This window comes from Hirsutella rhossiliensis (genome assembly GCF_020360975.1).
Source record: "Hirsutella rhossiliensis strain HR02 chromosome Unknown scaffold00015, whole genome shotgun sequence".
Taxonomy (NCBI): Eukaryota; Fungi; Ascomycota; class Sordariomycetes; order Hypocreales; family Ophiocordycipitaceae; genus Hirsutella; species Hirsutella rhossiliensis.
Genome location: NW_025408681.1, coordinates 890,118 through 904,709, shown reverse-complemented (window position 1 = coordinate 904,709; position 14,592 = coordinate 890,118). Strand labels below are relative to the sequence as shown.

General features: G+C 56.8%; 3 protein-coding genes across 3 annotated transcripts; 1 reads left to right on the top strand and 2 right to left on the bottom strand.

Moving 5' to 3' along the window:
* Window positions 1–277: 277 nt before the first annotated feature.
* HRG_10245 (type III restriction enzyme, res subunit domain-containing protein) lies at window positions 278–3,757 on the bottom strand (the record flags this gene model as incomplete). The annotated part of the gene is made up of 3 exons (XM_044868716.1): window positions 278–2,294; window positions 2,355–2,974; window positions 3,035–3,757. The coding sequence occupies 3 exons, from the start codon at window positions 3,755–3,757 to the stop codon at window positions 278–280; spliced, it is 3,360 nt and encodes a 1,119-aa protein (XP_044716071.1).
* A 1,151-nt stretch (window positions 3,758–4,908) lies between these two features.
* On the bottom strand, window positions 4,909–5,949 carry HRG_10244 (putative amidoligase enzyme domain-containing protein; the record flags this gene model as incomplete). Its single annotated transcript, XM_044868715.1, has 1 exon — window positions 4,909–5,949. One exon carries the CDS (start codon window positions 5,947–5,949, stop codon window positions 4,909–4,911), a length of 1,041 nt encoding a protein of 346 aa, XP_044716070.1.
* A 4,874-nt stretch (window positions 5,950–10,823) lies between these two features.
* HRG_10243 (TUP1-like enhancer of split domain-containing protein) lies at window positions 10,824–13,993 on the top strand (the record flags this gene model as incomplete). Its single annotated transcript, XM_044868714.1, has 3 exons — window positions 10,824–12,812; window positions 12,885–13,824; window positions 13,887–13,993. The coding sequence occupies 3 exons, from the start codon at window positions 10,824–10,826 to the stop codon at window positions 13,991–13,993; spliced, it is 3,036 nt and encodes a 1,011-aa protein (XP_044716069.1).
* Between the last annotated feature and the right edge of the window lie 599 nt (window positions 13,994–14,592).

Here is a 14,592-nt window from a genome sequence, read left to right as displayed (position 1 = left end):
CAAGCCGCCACGTGAATCGCCTACTCGTGCTTGGGACATGTTATTCTGCTTGAATGCAGAAGGTGGGAAATGTATGACTCCCACTTTCGCCGAATTGCCACGGAGCATATGTCCGTTCTCTGAACGCCTAATACCACCTACCCGTTCCTTTTGCGACGCTTCTCGCGTCTTCCGTATGCCTACATGCGCACGTGTCCTGCGCTTTCACAGCCGTGAATGGCCACGTCAGATGCTTTTGGTCCTTCTCCCTGTACGGATGCGTCGGGAGAGGAGACATTCACGAGGCACCCGGCTTCAGCGTCCACATTCCCCTCCCTGTACCGCCGACCTTGTCGAGGACAGCCACGCGGTCCAAGGCCGCCTTGAACTCGTCGCTCTGCTTCTTGCCGGGGCAGTAGGGGTTGAAGTGGTCCACCAGCATCTTGCTGGGCACGCGCCCGCCGTGGCGGTTGATGAAGGTCTTGATCAAGGCCACAAAGTCCTTGGACTTAAGGTTCTTGTCGGCCCCCGGCGTCGAGCGGGAACTACTGCCGCTGCCGAAGTCTAGGCCTTGGCGCTCAGCCAAGTTACTCATGATGCCGGCTGAGCTCGGCCCACCCCGGCGTCGATTTGCTCCGGGGCGACCCCCTGAGCCAACCTCACCAGTCCAGGTGACTGTCCCAATAGGTACGCGACGGGCCTCTTGGGCCGACAGGCGAAGATGAGCTGCCGCCTGGCGCGCCACTTCATTGGCCTCCTGCCGGAGGACGCCTACGTCCGCCTTGGCCTTCTGCGGGCCATTCACAATCTGCTCGTGGTCGTAGGCGCTGTTCACAGAGCGGGCAAAAATACCCTCCAGCATCCGTCTCTCATCGTGGACGGATTTGTCTTCCTTGAACTCTTCCATGGCAGCAACCAGGTGCATGTTTTGGAGCTCACGTTGCTCGGCATCGCCCTCTTTTCGCCCTATGCTGCCGATAGGCTCCAGCTTCTGCGCATCGGTTGTGGAACCAGCCAGGTCGACTTCGGCGCCTTTGAATACTTCACTTCGTTGAAGGGCGGCGTTGTCGCCGGCGTTGAAGCTGAATAAGTCGTACAAGTCCGTCAGATCATATGAGCTTCGTTGCTTGGGGTCTTTCAACACCTTGTTCGTCATGAACTGTTTGAAGATCTGCCGATGATAAATCTTCTCCTCAATCGTCCCTTCCGTCATGAGACGGTAGATCTTGACAGGCTTCTTCTGCCCCAGCCTCCAAGCGCGCTCTCGGGCCTGCAGGTCGGTGGAAGGGTTCCAGTCCGGGTCAAAAATGATGATGCGATCTGCTCCCGTGAGGTTGGTGCCCAGCCCACCTGTGCGCGTCGTCATGAGAAAGACGTGAATCTGCGGGTCGGTGTTGAATCTGTCAATCATTGGCTGTCTCTGGTCAACCGGCGTTTCTCCATCCATGCGCACGTACGCGATGCCACACTCTCCGATGCACTTCTCGATGATGTTGAGCATCAGCTTTCCCTGCGAAAAGAGCAGCGTCTTGTGGCCGTTGGGAACCATGACCTTTTGCAAAAAGTCCTTGGTGAGCTGGAGCTTGGCAGAGAGCCTCGGGCTTCCGAAGTCGTAGCCCGCTTTGCGCGCAAGGCTTTTATCCAACAGATCGGGGTGGTTGCAAATCTTGCGCAGTATGTCGATGCCATACAAAGACTGACGTCTTCGGTTCAAAATGGCCGAGACCTCGTCAGACTTGAGAAACGTCTCGTATGCTTGGCGTTGCCCGTCGGTTAGCTTGCAGAACAGCACTTGCTCCGTCTTTTCTGGCAAGTCTGCGGCCACATCTACCTTGAGGCGCTGCAACAAGTATTCACCGATCGTCTCCTTCAACGCCTCGGCGCACTTCTCGGCCGTCATGACCTGGAGGTTGGATGCGTTGGCGTAGCCGCCCTGCCGAATCGGAATCTCGAATTGGGTCCGGAAGTTGACGAGCGTTCCCAGGCGCATGGGATAGATGAAGTCAAAGAGGGACCACAGTTCCGTCAGGTTGTTCTGCACCGGCGTTCCGGACAGGATAATACGGTTTGGAGTGTTGAGTTCCTTGCAGCTGACAGTGATTTCCGCATTGGGGTTTCGAATCTTGTGGCCCTCGTCAAGCACTGCGTACTCCCATTCGACGGGGAGCAGCTCGTTCGCGTACGTTTGCAGGCCAGTGTACGTGGTCACGAGCACGTGGCCCTTGGCGACGACCCCCCTGACGATGCGCCTGGCAGCGCCCAGGGACTTGCTTGCAACGGGACGATTGCGCCCAATGTCATAATCGTCCTCCAGCCTGGGGTTCAGCATGCCGCTGCCCGACGAATGTAGGATCGCGACCCTCAAGGGGGGCCACCAACGATGAAACTCGCTCACCCATTGGCGAAGCAAAGTTGCTGGGGCGACGACAATCACTGGGCGCTTGAGCTTCTTGCTACAGTGGAGGGCGGCGATGAAAGCAATCAACTGCACGGTCTTTCCGAGTCCCATCTCGTCGCCGATGATGCCGCCGACACTTTGCTTGTAGAGTTCAGCCAGCCATTGAACTCCCGTCTTTTGATATCCGAAAAGAGAGGGGTGAATGTCGCCAGGGAGCTTGAGGTCGTCGTCGAAGTAGTGATCGGCGTAGTCTGGCGAGGGCTTGTGCCATTCCTCTTCCTCCCCGTCGCTCTCTGCGGCAGCATTGCTGGACCCATCGGCTTGTCGACGAGCTCGCCTGGCACGGCTCCTCCGAGAAATCCAATCTTTGAGCCTCTTCTGGTAGTGCGCTTCGTTTCCGTCGTCTATTTTACTGAGGTCGATCTCCTCCGACTCCGATTCCTTGGCTTTGGCCTTGGCCTTGTTCTTGCAACGCTGTTGTCGAACCAGGTCGTCTTCTGTGCCTTGTTGCCAGAGAGTGGTGTCGAGCAGCTCAGAGCCCGACGAAGCCTTGGGATCGAACTCAGCAGAAGGACTGCGCTCTTTCTGGACTCGCCGCTTTTTCCGGGGGCGCAAGGAAAACTCGGATTCAACCGCCGCCGCTGGGGCATCGCTGACTTTGGCCTCGGCTTCGTCGGCAAAGCCGGGACGCCGCAGCGCCTGGTGAGACGTCGGCCCTTGGGCATCATTATCCAACTGCTCGGCCAAGGAATCCTGCTCGGCATCCAGAATCGTGTCGGCCAGCTGCCCTTGTAGATCAAGGGACCTTGCACCGCCGATTTTGGCAAAAGGAGTGATCTTTCCAGTGCGGATGAGATAGTCGCGGTGACTCTCGCCAGGGAGTCTGCCTGCCTTGGCCATGTTGGTCTTTTCCAGGGGATCTTCCTGGTGTCGCTTATTGATGCGGGCTTGGAAGTCGGAGGCATCTTGGCTGGCTTGGCGAATGTCATCCTCGAGCTTGGCAATCTCCTTTTGGGCATTTCGAGACTGATACGGGTTTCCGGCAACTCGCTCGAGCCTCTTCTTTTCCTTGTCTAGCTGGAGCCGGAGACGCTGTTTTGTTGCATCTAGCTTGACAATTCGGTTCTTATCCTTGCTGTCCTCTGCTTCCATCAGCGCCGTGTTGGCTTGAATGGTGATATCTCGTTCCAAGTCGTCCTGGTCTCTGACAGCGCCTGTGAGATTCTTCAAGGCATCCTCTTCACTCATGCCAGCCGTCTGTGGCTTATCGGACGCATTTTCGGCCGCGGATGCTCCATGAGCTGCCGCCATGATTCTGTTGACCAGGGTGCCACGGCTCTCACCCTGGTCGCCCTCGCCCTGGTCCCAACGAGGGTCCATGACTGGTGAGCAGAAGACGCGAGAACAAAGGCGATAAACAGACGCGAAGAAGTATTCGATCAAGACAGACTACAGCCGACTTGAGAGCGGCTCAAATGGGATTTCGAGCATCGCTTTCCCCAGACGAGCGGAGTGGAACCTCTTCTGGAGCGTTCACGTTGCGTTCGCGTTGGCGGCAGCTCTGGTGAGAAGGCGTGGTGGTTCAGTTCGCAGGCGGTTTGAAGCCCCGAAGCTCGTCGACGCAAGAACTCGCGAATGCTCAAGGGGAGAAACAAGGGTTCTCAGAGCCAAGGCGGCTTAACCAGTAGCTGAACGCAGGCGAAGGACAAAGAGTCCCAGGTTGTTCGTGACGTGTGATGCGAGGTGCTGGTTACCTAAGCTTAAATATCCAAGTACCTATGTATCCAGCACGTCACCCAGCTAAGCGCGGTGCTCGCTTGACATGACGAAAACTCCCGCACGGTTAACGCTCCACATACCCTGGACTCAGACGCCTTGTCGGCATCACCCCTCGCCCAGCCTCCATGGCGTAGTGGTGACACGTCTGGAGCCTCTGCATCGCAGAGGGTCGGTTCGAAACCGGCTGGAGGCACCCCTGGTGAAACAGGGCACACCCGGGTTCCCGCTCGTCAACAGGGAACAGCGTCACGAGAGAACACCAGTTCACAACGTCAAGTTCAATGGGAGAGCCGAAAAACAAAAAAGTCAATTGGAACAGAAGAATTCGTCAAGTACAATCGGCGTACCAACCACCATCAATAACTAACACAACCAGCTTCAACTTCGACACATCGCGCTTCAGTTGCTGAGGATAGGATGCTGAACACTTGGAGAAATTGACCTTCAAGCAGGTCTGTCATGGAGCGAACAGTGGAACGGTTGGCGCAGCGTAAGAAGATCTGTGGGGCTTGGGGTGTCATGCATCAATGTATCGAATCGTCAACAGTTAAAGTGTCTAGGCCTTATAGGGACCTCCCTCCGGGCGAAATAAATACTACTACTACCCCTCGCCCCCAAAAGTCTCTATCCAGGCAAGAGAAGAAGGTCAAGGATGCTCGCTGAAAAGGCCTTCAGGGTTTTGACTCTGTCCCGATCGCCTTCTGTGGCCATCAGAAGCAACCGCAGTTTGGACAACATCAGCTGGCTGGCTCCTAAGACTTGACCTTTGGCAGAATGCCTCGCTTGTTCAGATCCTTCAGGTCAACTCTGTAGCGGTTAATGTGCTTCTTACAGAAATCAGCCCGCTCGTCCAGGCCCACCGCCTTCAGCCAGTGGATCCAGCCCAGCTCTATGTCGGCCGTGGCCATGTCATAGAACTCAAGCAGCTTCTTGCCGTACTCGTCGTCTGGGGCTGAAGCAAAGGCGAAGACCCGCCGGCTCAAGTCCACCCATAGCGAGAGGAATTCTACGTCAAAAGAAGCTTCTGGGTATCTCATTTCCACGGTGTCATACGTGGACACGGCAATCGCACCCCTGTTGCCGTCCAGCAATGACCCGCTGCCAATCCTTGGCAACCGCAGCCCCCTTCCGATGGACTTGATGTCTGCCGTGGAGAAGATGGCGCAGAGCATTCTGAAGATGCTCGGCTCGTCACTCGACCTACCCCTAGCTTTTGCCCGGAATGTGCCTAAAAGGTTGCCTTCCAGAGAGCTCGCAAGAGGTGCCTCGGGCGAGGCGGACGCGTTTACAGCAAAGACCGAGTCCGTGCTGATGGGCCGCGTGTGCGGTGAATTTTGGCGGCAGGGATGGCAGAGCTTCAGCAGAAAGCGCCTTTCCATCAAAAGCACCAAGGCTGCCATTCTCCTCGTCACGGCAATGTCCAGTTTCCCACGCAGCGGGCTGACATGGACGTGGAAGCCACATTCGTCGTTGAGCCAGACCTTGACATTGTTCTGGATGCTGGCGAGTGCCTTTTTGACTGTCGGGAGCCCCTCGTCGAGCTCTGCCTGGTCTGAGATGATTTGGCTGTTGATTTCAATCGTGTGCCAGTCGTGGAGTCCTGGAGTCTTTATGCGCCTCTTCACGATCGCGTCAGTCACAGAGCCGTCGTAGGTGACAAGCCAGTAGTTGAACCGAGCCTCTGTGCCGTCGGTGCCCCCTCGCTCCGGATTCCACACAAGTAGGCGACTCGAGGAGCTGAGGTCAATCTGTTTGTGATTCGAGCTCTCGCTGGCATCGGGATCGCTTGGCATAGGGTTGGGGCTTACCGCGCGGGCGACAGGAAGCCCACAATTGGCCATTACATGGCATACCGCTTTCCGGCACGCGTGGGTTGCGTATATCGAATCGTCTGTAATTTCCTCATTAGCAGCTGAGTCCGGCCAGCGACCGTCCACTGGGGACCCCGTCTTCCCCAGCCTCTCGAGTTCAGGACTCTGAGTGGCGACCATGAACTCCAGCTCCAGCCCCACGCGAACCGGCGTCATTGTCGAGGTAAATGCCGTCTGAGTAGTGACCGGAAAGGCGTTGGGATCTGACTTCCGAGTGAGAGTTCTGCAACAACGACCACGTCGACGGCGCCATCAGGGACAGATGAAGTAGCGACGGAGAAGCATCTTATAGGAAAACATGCCCTGCGATCTGTCAACGCCGGTCGGGACAGACACGGGACGACCGTCCCCCGATGTAGACATACTACTGGTGAAGCACGGAACGCAGTCCAGCACAGCAGCAGCAAGGTGTGAACGCCCGACTCGAACATCGTGACTGGTGCAACATCAAGGAATAGGAACGAGTCTGCGCGCAAATTCTGCACCGGGCCGACAGAGTCTTGTTTGTGCAAAGGGGCCAGGGTCGTACAGTCTCGACGTATGGTGTTACACACGGAGGATTGTCCCTTGAACATGCCGCAGAGCGGGAGCGAGTAACGGCGGGTGACGATCCGGGGCAGTTTGGGAAGTCGAAGGGCCGACTGGCTCGAGAGCTGTTCCTCCTTGGCCTTGGACGAAAAAAATGCCTTGGCCATTTGATTGGTGTTGTCTGAACACAAGGTCTTTACAGGACGACCATGCTTGCCGATGAGGTGCGGGTTCTCCGTGACGATACTCTCAAACCTGAGAGAGGCGACCCTTTCTCCAAAACTCGGGGTGTTGCTCTCCAAGGCGTTCTGCGAGTGGCCGGTGCTGGTGCTATCCTTGATCTATGCCACATAAATGCCTACTTCGTGAAAAATCGCGTAACTACCTCATCTGAGGCCTGCCAAGGCGCAATCCCAACCAACCGAGGCGGATAAACATTCTCAGCACTCGGCTGCCGTTTGTCACTCGAGAGACATCCGGGTACGCTCTGCTCGCACAAGACCAGAGCCCCAACGAATGAGCCGTCAGACCCGGACCAATAGGCAGTAACCTGCTCATCCCTAGACGCCGTTTGGATGCAGCTATCCGTCCCCAGCTGGAGAGCCGGGGGGCCCCTGGTGCCAGTGAATCGAGGACCGAGGTTTTCATGCTGGAAAACGCTGATCATTGCATATTCAATGGCGCCGCTATCCCACCTGTTGGCACGCCCAACTTACGTTTCCAAAATGTGCAGATTGTAAGTCGCATAAGAGGGCGATGGATTGATTGTCCCCCCCCCCCCCCCCCCATCCTGCCTGTCTCTCGCCACAGCATTCACTTATCCAGCCAGCCAGGTCCCCACGGCCGTCTCTCTCAGATGGGAGTCGGCGAACCGTCAGCATCGAGTGATGAAAACAGTGACAGCTTCACCAAGGTCCCCACTGAAGATCCCCACTGAAGAGGCAGGCGACCTTGATGAAGAGGACATCAGATATCGCCAGAGGCAAGCGTGCGGAGACCAGTAAGAAACGCGAGGATCGTGAAGCCACCTTTGCCGGCCCAGGAGCGCCGTAGAGAAGGTGGCTCGAGGAGGAATTCGACACGAAGGTGAGGCGGCGCTAGAGAGGCAACGGTCGGACGTTACGTTTGCTTTGTATGCGCCTTTTCACCCTATCCATCTGCTCAGGCCTGATGATATGACCGAGAAGCAGGAATAGCTCGGAGCGGAGAGACAGCATTTGATGTATGTCTGTCGCGAAAGATCCGCGCCGGTTCAGTTGTGTTGGAAAAAGCCGTGTCTTTCAACTTGGCCCTGCCCATTGTTTTCTGTTCGGCATGACTGGGCATCAGTTTGACCACTGAGCTCCGAAGATAGGCTGTCGTTGATCCCCTGTGACAAATCGAGCATATTGACCATTGATCACTCCATGGCTCCCAAAATCGTCGATAATGGCGTTTGTTCCATGAGTTCTCAATAAACAACCGCAGGTACCTGAAGCTCGCCCAAAGCGTTTGCAACTGCTACCCATGACGATTGGGGCCGGCTTCAGTCCGGAACCAGTCGTTGTGTGGCTTTGATGAAGGTTGTGTTTGAGCATTCAATACTCTCCCCACCCGAGCCCGATGAGTTAACAATGACTCGACTGACGCAAACGTCCCGGACACAGGACTTTACCCTCAATCATCGAACTGCCCCACGCAGTCTCCGTTATATTCCATTACCTGCTCCATTTTCAAGTCGACGAATGCATCTGGCTCCTCACGCGCCTGCTCGTCCAGTGACTATTTTCTCGCTGCAGTCCACTTTCAGGTACTCGGCACATATTGTTCAACATTTAAGGGTCTTTGCACCGCGTAGCTGACCTAGAACCGCTTCGTAGCCCACGCGTCACGCTTGAGGCCGGAGAGGGGCCTGCAGACGTGCTGCAGCCTCCTTGCCTCCTCAGCTCGCTCCATGGCCTAGAGGAAATGATGTAGACGGGGCTTGTAGGTTGCCACAATCTCCTCCGGCTTGTCGCCTGAACAAATGCACGGTTCAGGTTCAGCGATCAGCAGCCAGGGCGGATCTGTTAAGAACTGACCTGGCATGGCGCTTGTCTCCTCAAAATCTAGTGCAGCGACAATGCGAAGAGTCTTCGGGTCGACGAGGAAGTTGTGCGGTTGAAAGTCGTCACAATAACGCTTGAAAGAACCTTTGTCTTCGACACAGTACTGGTCCACCAGCCGTATAAAGTAATGGCGAGCGGCATATAGACACCGAGCTTTGATGCCGCTGACAGAAATTATGTGCTAGGTCTTGAGGCGTGATGTCGTTGTGCGCGAGTGTCCGGAAAAAGTCGAAAGCAGATTCAAGAAGAGTTGAGGGAAACCCGTCAATTGGAAAGCATGGGGTGGTTGCCAGCACATTCATTCTAAATGTAAAAGTCTCCCGCCAACAGACCACCCATAAGAATCAGAGTCTTTGGAGATGGCCCCACTGCAGTCAAAGTTCAATTGAAATAATTGAAGCAAATAGCCCCGATCTGCTGGTAGACAATGTCGAGCATCTGATTATCGATGTTTGGATCGAGGTGCTGCGTATCGGAATTTGCCTGATCCTGGAGGATATCACATAATTTCGTGCCATCGACGAACCTGGAGAGTATGTTGCGCTGAGCCGTCCTCGGCATAGCTCCAACTTCTCAGGCGTGGGACAGGAATCGTAGTGTTCTGGGTGGTGAAACCGATTACGTGGGCCTCGTTTGAGACCTTTTGGTCGAGGCAAACCATGCGCCCGGGCATGGGAAACCGAATGATGGCTTTTGGGCAACCATCCTTGAAGAATATCCGGAAGAAGTTTTATGCGCCGGCATATCACTCATCGATACTTGCTGGCGATGAAGTCTGCAATCTCTCGTACGTCAAAGGCACGGTGCATCCACTGATTTGCTTTCTTCTCGCGCTCTTGATCTGCAATCTCGTCGAAGACTCCAGGTTTGCAGCAGAGGTGAGTCGATTAGAGATATATGTGAAGCTCTTGAGAGGATCCATGGAGTGAGGAAGGTTCCAAGACAAGATTAGATCCCGAATTTCGGCTTGTGAAGGGCGGAAGGCAGCTCTGGTACGACTTTTCGTCCTTTAAAACTTGGGAATAAAAGCGTCTCGAACGTCCTTGCTTGGAGTTGCCCCGGATATGAAGGGGGAAGACGAAGACAAATTGCGAGGTGGCTGCCAAGGAGGCCAACAACGATTCCAATAACGTGAAAACCTTGTGATGTACCGCAAGCACTTCAAACAAGCCCGCGGCCCAGGACCATGAGGGACTGGATTGTCCCAGCGCTGACAGGTCGGGGTCAACCCCCCGAAAGGCAGCGAATTGATGCTTGGGGCAACGGGAGGGAGACGCACCAGAGACAAATGGATTGCCAACTCGACAGTTCAAATCAACAGGGGTCATATTCAGCCAACGGTTCGCCAGAGCCACGGTGTGCGTGCTTCATGATGCCTGGGAAATGTGGAATGTCGATGGCCGCGGCGGTGATGGCGGCGCAAGAGGCTTGCTGCTGTCGTACTCACGCTGACCACGAGGTCGGCGTTTCACAGAGCTGGCCTCGCGAGTGTTGCTCTCTTGATGCTGTATGTCCTGGAAGATGGCCAGGTGGCTTTGCCGTGAAACAAGAGTAGCACAACAGCCCTAGGCGCGCTGCATCGAGTGCTTCGTGTTGCTGCAGTTGGACGACCGGAATTGGGGGTGACATGCTGGCAGGGGAGGGATGTCATGCGGCAGCAAGCTCCGCTGTTGGTCAAGCGAGAGAGGAACAGGGCGAGAAACCGGTTCCCGAGGCGGGATGCAGGCGATATCGAGGATATGAGAGCCAGTCAACTCGTGAAAGAGGCTGGATCACGGCCTACGTTGAAGTACCTGGTAGATACTTGTGAGTTTCGTCACCACGGCGGAATTGTGCGTCCAAGCATGTACTGCTTCTGTACCCTGCGCAGTCAGGGGCAAGGAGGTCTCAGTGTCGAAAGCGCGCACCGACGTTGATCCGAAAAGCCAATCAGCTACTCGCACCTCCAGCAATGAGCTCTGCCTCTCCGTTTGCTGGTCGATCCAACCGAAGCCAAACGCAGACGACCATATCGAGTAAAAAAAATAGCGGTACGTGCGAGACGGACAGCGAAAGAGGCCGGAGGAAACAGGGAGGGAAATCTCAAGCGTCAAGCGACGAGGCTTCGTTGCCAGGCGACACAACTCGATCCTCCTCGCATCGCCCCAACGAAGCCCATGTGGCCGGCCGCCCTCGATCGAAATGCACATCATCAAGCCTGCGTGGCTGAGCCACAGCGGCGAGCAAAAGGACTTTGAAGTCTACAGCTGCCACGTCTCGTCGGACGGAAAGCGACTCGCGACGGCCGGCGGCGATGGCCATGTGCGCATCTGGTCGACCGAGGCCATCTACAGCGCAAACGACGGCAGCTATTCCAAGTCGCGACAGCTGTGCCACATGAGCCACCATCTTGGCACCATCCACTCCGTGCGCTTCTCTCCCAATGGGCGTTACCTGGCCAGCGGCGCCGATGACAAGCTCATCTGCGTCTACCACCTCGACAAGGGCCCGCCCGCCGCCACCTTTGGCACCAACGAGCCGCCTCCCGTCGAGAACTGGAAAACGTACAAGCGACTCATTGGCCATGAAAACGACGTCCAGGATCTCGCCTGGTCCGTCGACTCATCTCTCTTGGTCTCTGTTGGCCTCGACTCAAAGGTCGTGGTCTGGTCCGGACACACGTTTGAGAAGCTCAAGGCCATCCCTGCCCACCAGAGCCACGTCAAGGGCATTACCTTTGACCCGGCAAACAAGTTCTTTGCGACGGCCAGCGACGACCGAACCATCAAGATCTTCCGCTTCACCGCCCCCGCTCCCAATGCGACGCAGCATGACATGATCAACAACTTTGTCCTCGAGACCACCATAAGCTCGCCCTTTAAGAGTTCGCCCCTGACGACATATTTCCGACGATGTTCGTGGTCGCCGGACGGGAACCACATTGCTGCCGCCAACGCTGTGAACGGACCCGTTAGTTCTGTCGCCATCATTGAGCGTACGCGCTGGGAGAGCGAAATCAACCTGATCGGACACGAGGCTCCGACAGAGGTCTGCATGTTCTCGCCCAGACTGTTTCACACAGTCAAGCCCGACCAAAACGGGACTGCCAACGGGCATGGAGGCCAGCTAGTCACTGTCATTGCCTCTGCGGGCCAAGACAAGACGCTCAGCATCTGGAATACCAACACTTCGCGTCCAGTGGTAATCTTGCAAGACCTGACTGGCAAATCAATATCCGACTTGGCTTGGACTCCCGACGGCCAAACTCTTTTCGCGTCCAGTCTCGACGGCGGGATTGTCGCCGTCAAGTTCGATGAGGGGGAGCTGGGCTGGGTTGCCCAGCCCGAGGAGAACGTCAAGGCTCTTCAAAAGTACGGAGCCTCGAGAAAAGGGATGGGAATCGCCGAAGATGTGGACGGCCTGATGCTGGAGACTCACAGCAAAGCGGGAGAGTCTAGGGCAGCCGAGTCACGGATGGGCGCTCTCATGGGCGACTTTCAGTCAGACACAAAAGAGTCGACGCCGGCGACAAACGGGACCAAGTCTGGGGCGCCATCGACCAAGCCCGCCTCGACGGTCAACGACGAGGCGGAGCCTGAGAAGCCGCCTGAAGAGCGCTCGGACAAGGTCGCCGAGCGGGTCAAGGAACTCAAGTCTCGGGTTACGGTTGGGAAGGACGGCAAGAAGCGCGTTGCGCCGCTGCTCGTTTCGTCGTCGGGAACCGGGCAGTCGTCGTTGCCCCAGACGCAGCTGGTTGGCTCAACCGCCACCAAGACGGCGCAGAGTGATGCTCCGCAGACGACGCTGGACCTGACGAAGCCGTTTGAAGGGTTGCCCAAGGGGGGGATTGCTTCCATGCTGCTGGGAAATAAACGGAAAAGCGCCATGGCGGACGCCGAGGACGAGGAAGAGCCGAGTTCCAAGCGCGCAGTCTCTGGGCCAACGCCCGTCGTCGCCGACGGCCCCAACGGCGTCGAGTCGGTTGCGCTGACACCGGTGCAGAACGGCGTCGTTCCGACCCCCGAGTTCCTTCGCCCCGCCGTGCTCAACCCTGCCATATCATTTGCGCAAGTCAGGCTGGCTGTGCCCAAGATCAGGACCCATATCCTCAGGCCTCTCGAGCGAGGCGTTTTGCAAGCCAACGGCTCGCTCGACGATGCCTCCAAGGTCCCAGAGAACATCATCATGGAGGCGAGGAATGACGCGAACCCCCGCGACCCGTCACACGTCTTCGTCACCAAGCGGGGGGCTCTGGTTTGGCAGGAATTCTTGCCACGGGCCATTCTTCTTGTGACGGGCAACAAGTATTTCTGGGCTGTTGCGTGTGAGGATGGCTCTATGCACGTCTGGAGTCCCGCCGGGCGGCGGCTCCTCAACCCCATGATCCTAGAATCCCAGCCCGTCATCCTCGAGTGTCGCGACCGCTGGCTGCTATGTATCACAGCGGCCGGGCTGGCCCACGTCTGGGATCTCAGGAGACAATCGTCCCCCCACCCGCCCGTCTCGCTTGGCCCGATTCTGGACATTGCAACCACGTCGCTGAACCAGCACACGGCCACGTCGGGGCTTGGAGTGACGTCTGCGCACCTCAACTCGACGGGACACATTGTCGTGGCGCTCACAAACGGCGATGGATTCTTCTACGCCCGGGAAATGTACACTTGGCAACGGTTGAGCGAGGCATGGTGGGCCGTCGGCTCTCAGTATTGGAACTCGAACGACTCGTCCATTTCGGCGCTGCAGTCGACAGCAGTAGGGCCTGTGGATGGCAAGGAAAAGACTCTGTCTGGCGCCACGGTCTCGTCTGGCATCATACCCTTCCTGGAGCGACATACGACCAACGAGTTCCTGCTCAAGGGTCGTGCCTATGCGCTCCAGCGCATCATCAAGGCGGTCATTCAACGGAAAGAGGCCGAGGACCTGGAGAGCGCGGTGAGCATTGCGCACTTGGAGAACCGCATGGCGGGCGCAATGCAACTCGGGGCGAGGGAGGAGTTCCGGTTGTATTTGTTCATGTACGCGAAGCGACTCGGGGCCGAGGGGGCCAGGACCAAGGTCGAAGAACTGCTGAATAGCCTGATGGGGGGGATCCTGCGGGAAGCCGTGACGGGCGACGAGGACGACCGAGGTTGGTACAGCAAAGGAGACGAGATTTGCGGGTGGGATCGCAAGGAGCTGCTCAAGGGCGTGGTGCTGATTCTCGGTAAGTTGAAGGTCCTCGAGCAACGGTGCCCGTAGAATGAGGTGCTGACGAATACTTGCCAGGTAAATATCGTGAGCTTCAGCGGTTGACGTCGCAGTATGCCAGGGTGCTGGGCCTGAGCCTCGAAGATGGATCCGTCGACGTCGAGTCGATGGATGTGGAGACATGATCGATGGCTGTCGTGGGTGCTTGTGGCCTCGGACGGCTGCTCTGCATCCATGGCGAGCCTTTTTGCTCCTCGGGGCATTGTACACTGTAATTATTAGACGAGAGGCACGGCGGAACTGGAGACTTGTGCTTGTTTGCGGCGAGCGACCAAGGCGGCCTGGAGTTTAGGATCGACAGCAGGTGCTTTTTCGCTAGTTTTCTTGGACCTGGATGGAGGCTGGCTGGCTTCTGGAGGTGTAGGCACAATTGCTTGATACGAGGCCGGCGCTGGCTTGGTGGACTTGCTGTGTGGCCTTGGCGGCGGCTCGACTACGTTGATAGGGGGGGTGTGAAGATGAAGGCATAGCGAACTATGCGCCTTGGCTCATCGGCATTGCCTTTGTTGGCACCGTCGTATCTCATCTTCCCGCTGGGCAACGACAGCTTGGTTTTTCTACGCAACGGGATGCATCCCTCGAGGCAGCATGTCTGTGTCGGTTCTCCGCCGTGGCGAGAGAGCCTGGCAGGCGGCTGGGTAGGAGAGACAAGGAGTAATGGTCCTTCATGGCTACATGTCGTCGCCCGCTTGCAGCTGCCGGAGCACCTTTAGCAGCCAGAAAA